The 13,287-nt window shown below is 38.1% G+C and overlaps 1 protein-coding gene across 2 annotated transcripts; it reads left to right on the top strand.

Moving 5' to 3' along the window:
* The first annotated feature begins 1,610 nt into the window (after positions 1-1,610).
* On the top strand, positions 1,611-12,445 carry LOC131854846 (uncharacterized). 2 transcript variants are annotated; one of them, XM_059206016.1, is made up of 7 exons: positions 1,611-1,794; positions 5,591-5,781; positions 7,746-7,894; positions 8,478-8,623; positions 10,594-10,847; positions 11,534-11,698; positions 12,070-12,445. In XM_059206016.1, exons 1-7 carry the CDS (start codon positions 1,611-1,613, stop codon positions 12,316-12,318), a joined length of 1,338 nt encoding a protein of 445 aa, XP_059061999.1. In that variant the 3' UTR covers positions 12,319-12,445. The 2 variants fall into 2 exon arrangements, with proteins under 2 accessions (XP_059061999.1, XP_059061998.1); XM_059206015.1 differs by lacking the exon at positions 1,611-1,794 and adding an exon at positions 4,812-5,362 and having other exon boundaries at positions 12,070-12,444.
* The last annotated feature ends 842 nt before the right edge of the window (positions 12,446-13,287 follow it).

The following is a 13,287-nucleotide window of genomic DNA, read 5'->3' as shown; positions in this document are numbered from 1 at the left end:
TGTTCAGGTTTGTCATCTTGTGCAGATTTATACTTATTAGCTTTGTTTCCTTGCACAGACGTGTCACCATCATTTGTTTTATCATCATACTCCGAATTCTAATGCAATCATTAATGCCATGAATAAATCTGACATCTCTAGAGATGACAATAGTACCATTATCAACCAAGTTACGGTAACCATCTTCTGTGTAACCAACTAATTTTCCCTTCCTACTTTTGATGTCTTGGGCTGACCTATGATAGTCTGGAATTTTATAATAAACAGTACTTCCACATGATTTTAAGTTTGCCACATTAGGCTTCCTATCTGTGAATATTTCAAAAGGAGTCAATCTCTCAAAAGTGTTGATGTGGAATAAACGGTTTCCAATATAACATGACGTTAGAATAATTTCTGACCAATACTTTCTATCTAAGTTAGATTCACGACAAAGACATCTAGCACGTTCCATAATGGTTCTATGGTAACGCTCAGCGACACCATTCAATTCATGACAATAAGGTGAACTTGATCTAATCTATGTCAAACATATATTCGGGTGGTTTCAAAATATAATGAATACTTATCATAAATCGGGCATTACACTAAATATCACATTAATTTAGAATTAAAATTATTTGCAACACACATATGTTAGGCACTTCGCATACGGCGTAGTTCGTCACCGAGCACCGTCTCGCAGAAGATAATAGGTTTAGTTGCAAAGAGTTTATCAAAACAAAAGCTAGATTGTATACTCACGTAACTAAACAACAACTACCAATGGAAAAAGTGGAAATCTGCTATCTAATAAAGTTTTCTTATGAAATAGGAATGGCAATCAAGTTGACTGTCCATCTGATGATAAGTGGTAACCCTCGCCTATATACAAGAAAAGCATTACGGACATCGCGTTATCATGTGACACACGAGATGCTCTTGCTATTGCCGATCCCGAGGATTTCATCTTAGTTCACTTATACTGTTATTTCAGTGAATTTTCACCCTATAACCAAAACACAGCTTAAAATACTGTTGTTTGGCGACTGTATAGGTAAGACCAAGGACACACTCCACACGGACGACTTACCACAAAGTTTACCTCTGTAAAAATAGTGTGTATGAACACAAAAAATATATTGAAATTTTCCACTTCAGTAATTGGTAAAATATGTCTTAGAATTTTTACATATAATAGTGCAAATTTTACCTCTGTAAAAATAGTGTGTATGAACACAAAAAATATATTGAAATTTTCCACTTCAGTAATTGGTAAAATATGTCTTAGAATTTTTACATATAATAGTGCAAATTCTTTACGACTAATAATAATATTCTATGCGCTCAACAGCCTTTTGCGACAGAGTGCAGCGGCGACCACACCATGTGCAAAGCCCCTTAAATAAACAAAAGAATAAATCAATGTAATCAGAAAAATATATGCCGAATAATTCTAACATATTTTTGGGTTGTGACGAGCACAATCATTATCGAACGGCTACGGACGCAATTACTAGATAACACTTCTTTGCAAAATAAGATAATGTTGTAATATGTATACATCTATTACAAGAGCACAGATTCATATTTGTATTACCGTTTATTGAAGTCTTTGCTTTAGAGCAAATATGACTCGTCTGACGGTTGTATTGACATCGCTTGTGATAGCTGCAGTTGGTGTATCAAACATATTAGAGCCTGGAGAGCTTGCTCTTGTACTCAATGAGGAAGAATTCGAAGACTATCTCGATGCGTGGCTCGAGATAGAAAATATCAAATGGGCAAATGCGACAAGTGTAAATACTACGAATGGTACGTTTAGGTTTAGCAAGCTAGTAGGGACATTAGTTATATCTCTTCTAAATCTTGTACTCAGTGTATATTGTGCCTTATTTGATACCATTTTATATGATCATAATTTTTATATGAGATTGTGTGAGTTTAATTGATGATTTCATAAAATCCATTCTAATCACCACTTATTACTATTTATTATGGCCTTTATTCCGAACCACTTAAACTATCCGTCTGGACGGATATTCGGTGACCGTGAAGAGACCACTTGATTCTTCAGATCACTGCCTTATCCGATCCCAGGTACCATGCACAAAACCTACCATGCCTCGACCTCCTTGTCAACTTCCAAATTCAAATTCAAAAGTTATTTACTCATGTAGTACTAGCCGCTTATGAACGTAAAATTTTTACATTATAATTCTTATTTTCTACCTACCATCCAGTTTGGTATATAGATCCAATTAAGAAGAACTGGCAAGAAACTCAATAGTAATGTATATTTGTATAGGTGTCTAGGTCTAGCATTAAATGAAATCCCGTGCATAAACAATCATGATTTGACTTAATTTAATACTTTAATATTTAATTCCTTTGGTATCTTATTGCAAATTTTTATATCTGTTCAGACCCGGTTGTACTATACGTGGCTGAAATATAATTTTAGCAATCCTGCAACGTCGGGTTTTCAGTGGGCCAGAGACAATATGACAACCGTCATATTAGACATTCTTTTTTATGTCGAAGATTTTCTTTCCGAATAGTCTTAGTATGCAAAAAGATGTCCATTTTGATACGACACCATTTAGGTGAATTCATATTGTACAAGTCAATAAACAATATCTAATCTAATTCACATTTCTGTACACCATTTTGACCTGTGGTCATACATGCTACTACTTTTTTTACGTCAGGAAAATCCATCATGGTGAACCATTGCCGTGGGGGAGAATGGATACTGCCGGACTCCTACCTGCTAAAAACCTGACGACTGTTCCACCTCGACATAATCGCCGTGGCCATGGGATACACAAAGCATTCACCAAGACCACCGGCATGATTCCCATCGAAGGGACCTTTCTATCTAGGCGTGCAGGGAACACTGTCTGCACGCCACCTCCAGACCCTAATGCCTCCCCGGTGAGCTTCGGATTGCCCTAACAATCCTCCACCCAAGGGTCAAATATGGAGTCTCGACCAACTTCTTCGCGGCGACCACTGGACACCGCACCCAGATTGAGCCCGTACCCTGCGCGTTGCGCCTAATCTCGCCGGTTTTCTCTGCGGATTCCCGGCACTCCCCTTCTCGCATGACAGCGACGACGACGTCGGCTACCGACACCGAGTCGTCCAGGTCACCGGTACGCAGCTCAGCCGACTTGACTGGTCTCGTGACCCGGACGTCCTCGTATAGGACCTCCTCAATTTTAGCAGCCAACGCGTCCGCTGCCTCGTCTGTATTGGTGCCAGGAATCTCGAGGATACGGGCCCCGGTCTATCCGACCCTAAATCTCAGATCGGTGATACCGAGCGGCGCCAAAGATATTTCGGCCTTCGCCTCGGTGGCCTTCGCCTCCTCCGTTTGGACATCTGGGGTTACTCCGTTGGGCCGCCGCGTGGACCCTTCGCTGGCTGCGTCTTGGCGGGAGCTGACTGGCCATTTTTTTTTATCGTGTGGAAAAATCTTCAACAAGTCCGTCACCCCGCCGGAGGGATGGCGAGGTGGTGTGTGGGACTCGTACCCACTAAAAAACCACACGGTATACCTCGAGGTGGCGTGCGCCGAAGTCCGGGGTTCGAACTTGGTACTCAACCCAGACTTCGGCGGCTTGGCCTGTCCTGTAGATGTTGTAGGACAGGCAGGGGGCCTGTCTGGTTAGGGTGCTATGACTTGCACCCTACCTTCTCGTGGAGGAGCGTGGACACGAGCGCGCCTCCAGGGGCCTCGTTGTGGGGTGGCTCAAGGCATGCACAGAACCGATCCCTGTGGAACACCACGCTGCATCTCCCTTTCAATCACTGTGCCGTTCCGCCCGATACACACGACTTTCCTGTCCTGGAAGTAGGCCCCGATCACCTCCCGAAGGTAGGGAGGCACTTGTTGATATTTGAGTGCCTCCCGAACACAGTCGAAGGGGAGGGTGGTGAAGGCGTTTTTGATGTCGAGAGACACCGCCAACAACACCCCCCTCTAGGAGACCACCTCATCCGAGAGGGCACGAACCTATGAGATCGCATCGATCATGGATTGGCCCCCTCGGAACCTGAATTGGTTTGGAGATAGATCAGCGCCTACCTGAACCATGTGCTTGACGAGGCGGCGTACTATTATCCTCTCGAATAGTTTGCCGACCTCGTCAAGAAGGACAATCGAGCGGAACGCCGAGGGAGATACAGAATACGCAGGGCGCCCCTCCTTGCGGAGCAGGACGACTGCCCGTCTTCCACTTCTTGGGAAATCGCCCCGACTCCATGCACTCATGGGCTCAAGGGATCAGCCAGGGAATTCAGCCTTGCCAGTGCACTCTTGATTTGCTTCTGGCAGGTTCCCTTCAAGTTCCCCGACTTCTTCACCACCCCTAGAACCTCCATGGTCTTCTCCCGCACTTTGTGGAGGTGTACTTCTGCCGGGACGGTGGGGTCCCTGGGGGCCTTTACCCCAGATCGGACAGTACTGGGCTCTGCTGCCTCATCATCCCCTTCAGAGCCGCTTTTGCGGCCCCTGGACCCACATATTGTCTCCCTTCCTTGGGAGTCTTCCCCTTCTTCACGGCGAGCCCCGCTATTTCCATACCAACATTCCCAGTGTCGGATGATCCGGTAGTAGGCGCACTCTTCGGCTTTGTTGGAGTAAGAAATAATACAAAATACTTATGATATACATTGGTTTTACTTTCTTATTTACACAACATGACTATTTTTATTAACTATTTATATATTTAACACAACATAACTATTATTAACTTATTGACATAGCATCCTAAGTGACTAAATAAATTTCACCTGTCTCATTTTCTTCTAATTTGCTGTCAGTAACACAAAAATAACACTTTTACACCAGCGGCATACATTTGTAATTGCACCTGGTCTTACATTTTTCAGATATAGCATAATTTTTTAAATAGCTATCATAGGTAAGTACTAAGTATACTAGAGCAGTTTATTTCTACAATGGCATCATTCTATAACGCCATTCTACAAGCTATAAGCTTTTCTACATGCATTTTAATTTCTTGACATTGATTTGTCATGAAATTGTGCAAAGAGTAATAACACCAGTATGTTTAAAGTCATGCTGATATTTCAGCAGCTCACAGGTAACAATTTTCTTTTTCTTTGCCTCGGAAATAAAATTACCATAAAGTACTGATGAACTTGTTCTATGAGGTACTTCTTTTTTGTACAGCTGAGTAACTGTGATGAATTTGAGAGTAGTACCTACTCTAGATAGAATAGGATTCTTCCAGTAACACTATACTGATGTGCATCTTCACTGCACCAATGAGCCCATATCAAAAAGGCAACTACATGCTTAAGATCGGACCGTTAATGAAGCGATCGACTATAAACAGAAGGAAAAGTAATGGTAGAGTAAATTTTCTTTTTTTACGAACTCCCAGCAATAGGACTATAAAAGATTGTTTACAACATGGGATATCGGATTTATCGTAGTGGACTCACTCTCCAAACAAAATTGAAAAAGTTGAATACATGTAGATCCGTCACCAGAAAAAGAAATTGTCAATAATTGAAAATACCTAATCGTAATGAGGACCTAGATAATACCTAAATAAAAACAATTAATTATTGACAGGTTGCTCAATCAGAGTGAACGGTGATCTTGGTCGTCAGTCACAACCTGTTTACATACGCAACAACAACTACGTTGTCCCTACTGGGAACAGTGGTGTAATCAACCTCAACACTGAAGATCAAATCCTCGTAGCGTGCACTGGATCTGGGCGCATTCAGCATCCTAACATTCTGTACCCAGTCCAGACTGCTGTAAGTACTTTAGAAACATTATTGATTAATCTTGCAAGGTTACCTAATGTTTGTTGCTAATCATCAAAGAATACGAGTATTTTAATTCTTGTTAATTTATACACAGTGACAATTTTTTTTATATAACACAGGAGACAAGCAAGCGGCTCACCTGATGGTAAGTGATTACCGCCGCCCATAAGCACTCGCAACACCAGGGGAATTGCAAGTACGTTGTCGGCCTTTTAAAAAGGAATAAGCTCTTTCCTTGAAGGTTTCAATATCGTATTGGTTCGGAAATACCATTGCTGGAAGGTGATTCCACAATGTGGTTGTGCGTAGCTAAAAGTTTCTAGAAAACCGCATTGTGGAAGACCGCCATTCATCCAGATGATCAGGATGGTATTATAGTTTCTGGCAGGTCGATGGTGAAACTCAGCAGCTGGTATTAATCCGAATAATTCCTCAGAACACTCCCTGTGATAAATGCGGTAGAAAGTTCACAGAGATGCAATATCGCGCCGCAAAGCCATAAAAGCGATATAGACGTTAATTACTAATGATTCCGGTTGCTCGATCCAGAATGCGGTCAAATAGAAGTATTATTGTGTACAATATTCCGGCCGGATCTGCGCCTTGTATTGTTATTGCAAGCGATGAGCCGCCATGAAATACCGTCTCACTCTACTAAGCACACCAAGCTTTTTGGAGGTTATTTTAGCCTTGTCCTCCAAATGACCGCAAAACTGAACGTCACTGGACATATCAACGCCAAGGACCTCGAGATGTGGCTTCACATCAAGGAGAGTGTCTTGAAACTGAGTAGACACGATAAATGGATTCTTTTTAACGTTAAACGCGCAGACTTATTTCTTCTTGAGATTTAATTGAACACGCTTTACCCAAACCAAAACTGGATGAAGAGAAGTTTCGATTTCAAACACAAGTTTGTTCCGGTACTCTATAACTTTTGCCTGCGACATATTAGCATGGCCGCTGTACAAGGCATCACCGGTACTATCATCCGCATAGCAATGAATGCTGGTGATCTGTAACATGTCATTGATATGCAGAGGAACAGAGTTGGGGATAGAACACAACCTTGTGGAACACCAGCTTTCACAGAATGTGGGTCGGAGCAAGCACCATCGACAAAGATCTTGATGCTCCGATCAGCGAGAAAGTGGCGACCCATTTGCATAACTTCGCAGGCAACCCAAAGGATAGTAGCTTTGAAAGAAGAGCCTTGTGCCAAACCCGATCAAAGGCCTTCGCAATATCCAGACTAACGGATAGGGCCTCCCCTTACTCTTAATAGCCTCTACCCATTGATGTGTCAAATACACTAGAAGATAGCTGAGCGACCCCGGCGAAAGCCATACTGACGATCAGAAATCAACTGGTTCACTTCTAGGTATCGCAAGAGTTGACAATTAACTCCATGGTCTTTGAGAATAAGGAGGTGATCGCTATGGGCCTATAGTTAGCTGGATCTGAGCGATCTCCCTTCTTAGGGATCGGATGAACCAAAGCCGTCTTTCAAAGTTTCGGGACTACACTTGTAGAGTAGCGTTAGTACCGAAGCCAACTCGGGTGCACACAACCTGAGCACAATAGCTGGAATACCTTTAGGCCCACTCGACTTATGGATGTCTAGAGAGAAAAGAGCCTTACGTACCAGCTTTTGGGTAAATTTTACCTCAGGCATAAGTCTCACACCGCGACATGACCGGCGGTGATTACTCCCTATCGTCCAGTGTCGAGTTGGAAGCAAAAAGGAAACCAAGGAGATCGGCCTTCTCTTAACATGTTGGGCCAACGAGGGGATAACCCTTTGCTTAGTGATGGAAAAGATGATTTTTTTTTATACAACATTGAAATTAAAAGTCACATAATAATTATATAATAATGTAGTGATATTTAGATAATAATGTAGTTTTAATGAATAATATTATTTATACTTACTTAGACTGAACTAATTGCAGACAGCCACTTGTGTACGTAACAATTTGGTGTCTGGTAATGAATGGCTTAACGGTACCGGTCAGTTTAGTGAACTTACTTGCTCAGCTCCCAACGTCCCCGACGCTGTGGCAACTAATAACCGCTGTTTCAATAACAATTTCGTTATTAGGTAAGTAACAAATATACCTATTCCCGTAATTAGTTATAATTCTTTTATATTTAGTATAATGTAATAATTCGAAAACATCTCCTGCATCATACTGTAACGCACAGATATTTAATCCTAAGGTTAATTAATACTAAATTAAGGAGAACTTGAATAAGACAATTACATTATAAGTAATATATATAAATCTTATCAAATTATCGTAAGATATAGGTACATTATATAATAATCAAATATTTTAATAATCAACAATATTTTATTCATCCTCGCGTCAAAACCATCAAGTAGTAGGAAGGGAATGGAATTCAAATGGAATGCCATTATATTCTATCATTACACACAAATCTTATTTTATTCATATTCATAACTCGTCTCATGTATGAACAACTGTTCTAATGACTCTTTCTTCTTGTTTCTCTTTCTACGTCAGATAATACACCGTCGAAATTATCTTGATTGTTAACTCTTGGCCCCCAACCTTCTACAATCGCATTGTAAGCAAAATAAAGTATATAAATACCTAATGCTTTTTCCTTTATTTTCATTCACCATAGCATAATGCTTATGTGTTGTTTATTTATTTAAGGGTTGGTTACATCGTGAACAATGTCTTTTATCCACTATACTGGTCATGTTTTGATCAAAACCGTTTGGAAGTTCTTTACGTTTGGTATGAACAGAATCCAGAAAATGCTGTCTACCAGCATGGCGTCGATAGACCGAGTTGGCTAGGTAAGGTATTTAAGGTAACATTTAAATTTAATGAACGAGTTGTACTATAGTCACGCGAATGTACTTAAAACTCGTTTATTATATTTACGTCATGACGCAAAATCCAGTATGTAGAAAATGTTCATCAGAAACGCTTAAGCAGACTACAGCACTAAGATATTTTAAGCGTTTGATTGCGTTAACGATAGGACTTTATTACTAAAATTAGAACATTATGGAATTAGAGAAAAGTCCTCAGAACTCATTGGATCATATTTGTGCGAAAGAACTCAAGTAGTAGACATTAAAGGAAGCAAGTCCAAGGGGTCATATATAAAAATGAGTGTACCCCAGGGTTCTATCCTTGGACCATTTCTTTTTCTTGTTTACATAAACAACTTACCATACCAGTTTCAAAACATACTTGACATAGTATTGTTTGCTGATGACACATCACTTATTTTGAAACAGAAAAGAAATACAAAGAATTTATGTAATATAAATAATGCTCTTAGGAATGTTCTTAACAGGTTTACATCAAATAATCTAGCGCATAATTTAATGAAAACAAAATGTGTTATATTCTCTTTTAAAAAATGTAAAGCAAATAACGACAACTGTTAGTTTGAATCATCATGTTTTGGACTTAGTTGATGAGACTTCTTTTCTTGGTATTGTAAAAATAATATATTGCAGTGGGGACCACATATATTCGCGATGGCCAAAAGACTTAGCTCGTCTGCTTTTGCTATCAGAAAAATTAGACAGTTAACTGATACTACAACAACGAAGCTAGTGTATTTTAGTTACTGTTGTATGGCATTATATTGTGGGATATGGCTGCTGATGTAGAATTAATTTTTAGTGCAAAAAAAGCAATTCGTCCAATATATAATTTACCGTGTCGTGAATCTCTTAGAGAACGCTTTAAAGAAACATGTCTTTACAGTTCCCTCTCCGTATAGGTATATATGAAAATATGTACCTAAAAACCTAAATTTGTTTACAAAGAATAGTTACTTACACGCTTTTAATACTAGGAATAAAAATAAATTAAGTATTCCTAGTTTTCGTCCCAAAAAAGTAAGTACATCTTTCATGTGACGTTGTATATCTACATTTTTATATTAAATTGCCAGATAATGTTATAAATTTAAATGAAAGCAAATGACTACAATGCCTGGACTTAATTACAATCTTAAGTTTTGTTATGAGTATTATTATAGTATATTCATAACAAAACTATTAACAAAAATGTTAGTATATAACTAAACACGAAAGAAACTTATTATAAATTTAGTAATGACATATTGTAATTTAAATAATGTAAATTAAATATTATAATGGGGGAAAACTGTGAATGTCACAGCCAATGCTGTAAATACTTTTAATGAAGTAGTGGAGTAACTTGAAACAGTCATGCTCGCTATAAAGTTCAAACTTGTGGCAGCGTGGGCCAGGGGCGATGTGCTCCCTCAAATATGGTTGAGTGCAATGATGGCTGGCTCATTCGTCAAACTCGTGGTCTGTTCAGGATGCGATACTGATTAGAGTTTTTGTTTTTTGCACTAGCATATGCTGGTTGCCACTCTATTCTCGTAAATTTGAATTTTAATGACTGTGTATTATTGTAAACACGTACATTTTTTTGAAAAGAATACGAACTTTGTTTCTTGTCAGTTCTTCTCATCTGGTAATCATTCCGAACTGACGATAGATTTGACATATCTTAACAGTCTGTAATAGACCTACATGAATAAAGATATTTGGAATTTGATTTCGTTACGTAAGCAAACAGCTTTGAAAGATTATGGCAAATTGTTACCAAAGTAGATATATTCGTTAGGTACATAAAGTGTAAAAATTTTTGTACATAGTTCTTTATCATGATAGCGTAACCAAAGTTTAAAAGTGTAAATGTAAAGTTTAACTATGACAAACTGCTAAACTGTTTATAAAAGAAATTCTTGAAAATTATCTATTTATTTTAGCTGGAAGTTTCTTCACCGGCGTTGATATCAACAATATGTATACTAAAGTCCAACAAAAGGCAACAATCGCTAGACTTGTCGGACAAGAATTAGCCGACAAATATGTAACAAGTCATCAATTCTTAACCCGTGGTCATCTTGCGGCCAAGACTGACTTCATTTATGCAACTGGTCAGAGTTCTTCCTTCTACTTCATCAACGCTGCTCCACAGTGGCAGCCATTCAACGCTGGCAATTGGAACTGGCTTGAACAAGTAAGTTTGATAAATAAATGTAAAATTATTTACAAACTATCTCAAAATATAAGGACAGATTATAATCACAAAATATTTATCGTACGACGACTACAAATGAATTACATTACTGAATAACAAAATAAAATAAAAAACAACCAACTTAAACTAAATATTCAAAGGCAAAAAAATCTGGTAGTGTTTTCAAGACTGTCCGCATTGTCGCACACGAAGTTGTGACTGTACTTCGGTGGCCTAAATACTTGTAATTTATTAGTAAATAGTATGTACAATATATCTGTAGATCAGTGGCGAAGCATGAGGGCTGCGGACGGGGTTATAGCCCCGAGCAGCATAATAAAATAAAAGGGGCGACAATGATCGCGATTTTATTAAGTAAAAATGAAACTGTATTAATAAAAACTCACGAAAATTATATATATTTTTATATTAATGGACAACAAGTATTGTATCTAAATAATTAAGCTAATTTATTTCAATTTTATTAATATTCCTGTCATTAATACGTAAAACAGAAAGGGCGGCAACTTTCAGGTTTGCCCCAGACGGCGAAAGACCACCTATGGCTATGCAGGAAATAATTTTATGATTTATTAGGAACAATATTAAAATACAATAATATAAAAATACTACAAAATTTGGAAGTACACGAAATATACTGTTCTATAACTGTTTTACTTTTACAGAACCTACGTAAACGTATTGGTCAAGCTGGCTACAATACTATAGTTTACACCGGCACCTTCTGCGTGACCCAACTGCGAGACCAGAACAATTGTCTGGTGGATATTTTCTTGCACACAGATGCTAATAACAACCCCCAAGTTCCTGTCCCGTTATATTTCTACAAGGTAAATAATAGCATAGATAGATAATAGATATTAGATACAAAAAATATGTAGTTGTGGTAGAAGGAACGACGACTTAAGGTTTATTAATTTATACCTGCCGCTCCTCCCTTTAGTTGCTGGTTCAATTGTATGTATTGTATTAATTGAGTAGGTTTGGGTGCTTTGGTAAAATAAATAATAATTAATAATGTTCTATTTTAATTTTCAAGAACGATTTTAATTTCCTTTATGCAAATACCTACTTAAAAAAAATACCTTCCTATGTTGAACGCATTTGGCCACAACGTTGTCACTTAACAATATTTCTGACTACCCATCCCCCAATCATCTGAGATAACAATGGTAAAGTGTAGCTTATTATTTTTTAACAGGTGGCATACGACCCTGCCCTTCGTCTAGGAACAGCCTTCATAAGCATCAACAATCCTTATTATACTGAAGCTGAAGTGCGAGTCCTAACATTCTGCACGGACAGGTGTCGAAATAACGACGCCTTCAAATGGCTAGAATGGCAGCCAGACCGCATCGAGTTAGGATACAGCTTCTGCTGTACAGTCGCTGATTTCAGGAATGTGATTCCTCACTTACCAAATTTCGATGTTATTGGTCTTCTCACATAAAATATATACATATACTTGTACATAAATATAATACCTATATATATTTTATGTATACAAATAATACGATATTATTAATGTATAGATATATAGATGATAGATATAGATACAATTTGCTTTTTCTATATTAATATAATAGTTTGTTTATTTATAACTAGCTGTTCCCGCGACTTCGTCCGCGTGGAATTATACTTCATATTTCTAAAATAAAAGCCTAAGTTACTCCTTATTACATCAGCTACCTGCCAAAAAAAAGTCCCGTCAAAATTGGCCCAGCCATTTAAGAGATTAGCCGGAACAAACAGACAGACAGACAAACAGATAAAATTTGTAAAAATCTTTATTTTGGTGCATGTACCGTATTTATATTCATATGCATGTAGTTAAAAACGGTTATTTCAATATTACAAACAGACACTCCAATTCTATTTATATGTATAGATAGATGTACCCGCGACTTCGTCCACGTGGAATTATACTTTATTTTTCTAAAATAAAATAATTTTTCTATGATAAAAGTAGCCTAAGTTACACCTTATTACATTAGCTACCTGCTAAAAAAATCCCCTCAAAATCGGCCCAGCCATTTCAGAGATTAGGAACAAACAGACAGTCTGACAACAATTTGAAAAAATGTTATGTTGGTGTATATATGCATATGAATATAAATACGCTACATACGTAGTAAAAAATAGTTATTTCAATATTACAAATTTTCAATATTCAATTCTATTTATATGTATAGATGACGATACATCCATACAACCTTACACCTACCTTTTCAACCCCCTTCAACCCTTTTTCACATTAAAAAGTGCCTAACCTACGTCCTTTCTCAAGGTCTCGTCTATCTGTGTCCCAAACTTCATTTAAATCTGTTCAGTAGTTTTTCCGTGAAAGAGAGACAGATAGACAGAGTTACTTTCGCATTTTTAATATTAATAAGGATTACAAACAGACACTCCGATTTTA

Source organism: Achroia grisella, unplaced genomic scaffold (assembly GCF_030625045.1).
Source record: "Achroia grisella isolate CSIRO2021 unplaced genomic scaffold, CSIRO_AGI_Agris_v1 utg1245, whole genome shotgun sequence".
Taxonomy (NCBI): Eukaryota; Metazoa; Arthropoda; class Insecta; order Lepidoptera; family Pyralidae; genus Achroia; species Achroia grisella.
The sequence above is the reverse complement of the archived record's forward strand: the minus strand, read 5'-3'. Positions and strand labels throughout refer to the sequence as shown.

Coding starts and splice junctions, on each gene's coding strand:
- LOC131854846 (XM_059206016.1), top strand. CDS start 1,611: ATGACTCGTCTGACGGTTGTATTGACATCGCTTGTGATAGCTGCAGTT. Junction 7,895..8,477: donor AATAACAATTTCGTTATTAG/GTAAGTAACAAA, acceptor TATTTATTTAAG/GGTTGGTTACATCGTGAACA. Junction 11,699..12,069: donor TCCCGTTATATTTCTACAAG/GTAAATAATAGC, acceptor ATTTTTTAACAG/GTGGCATACGACCCTGCCCT.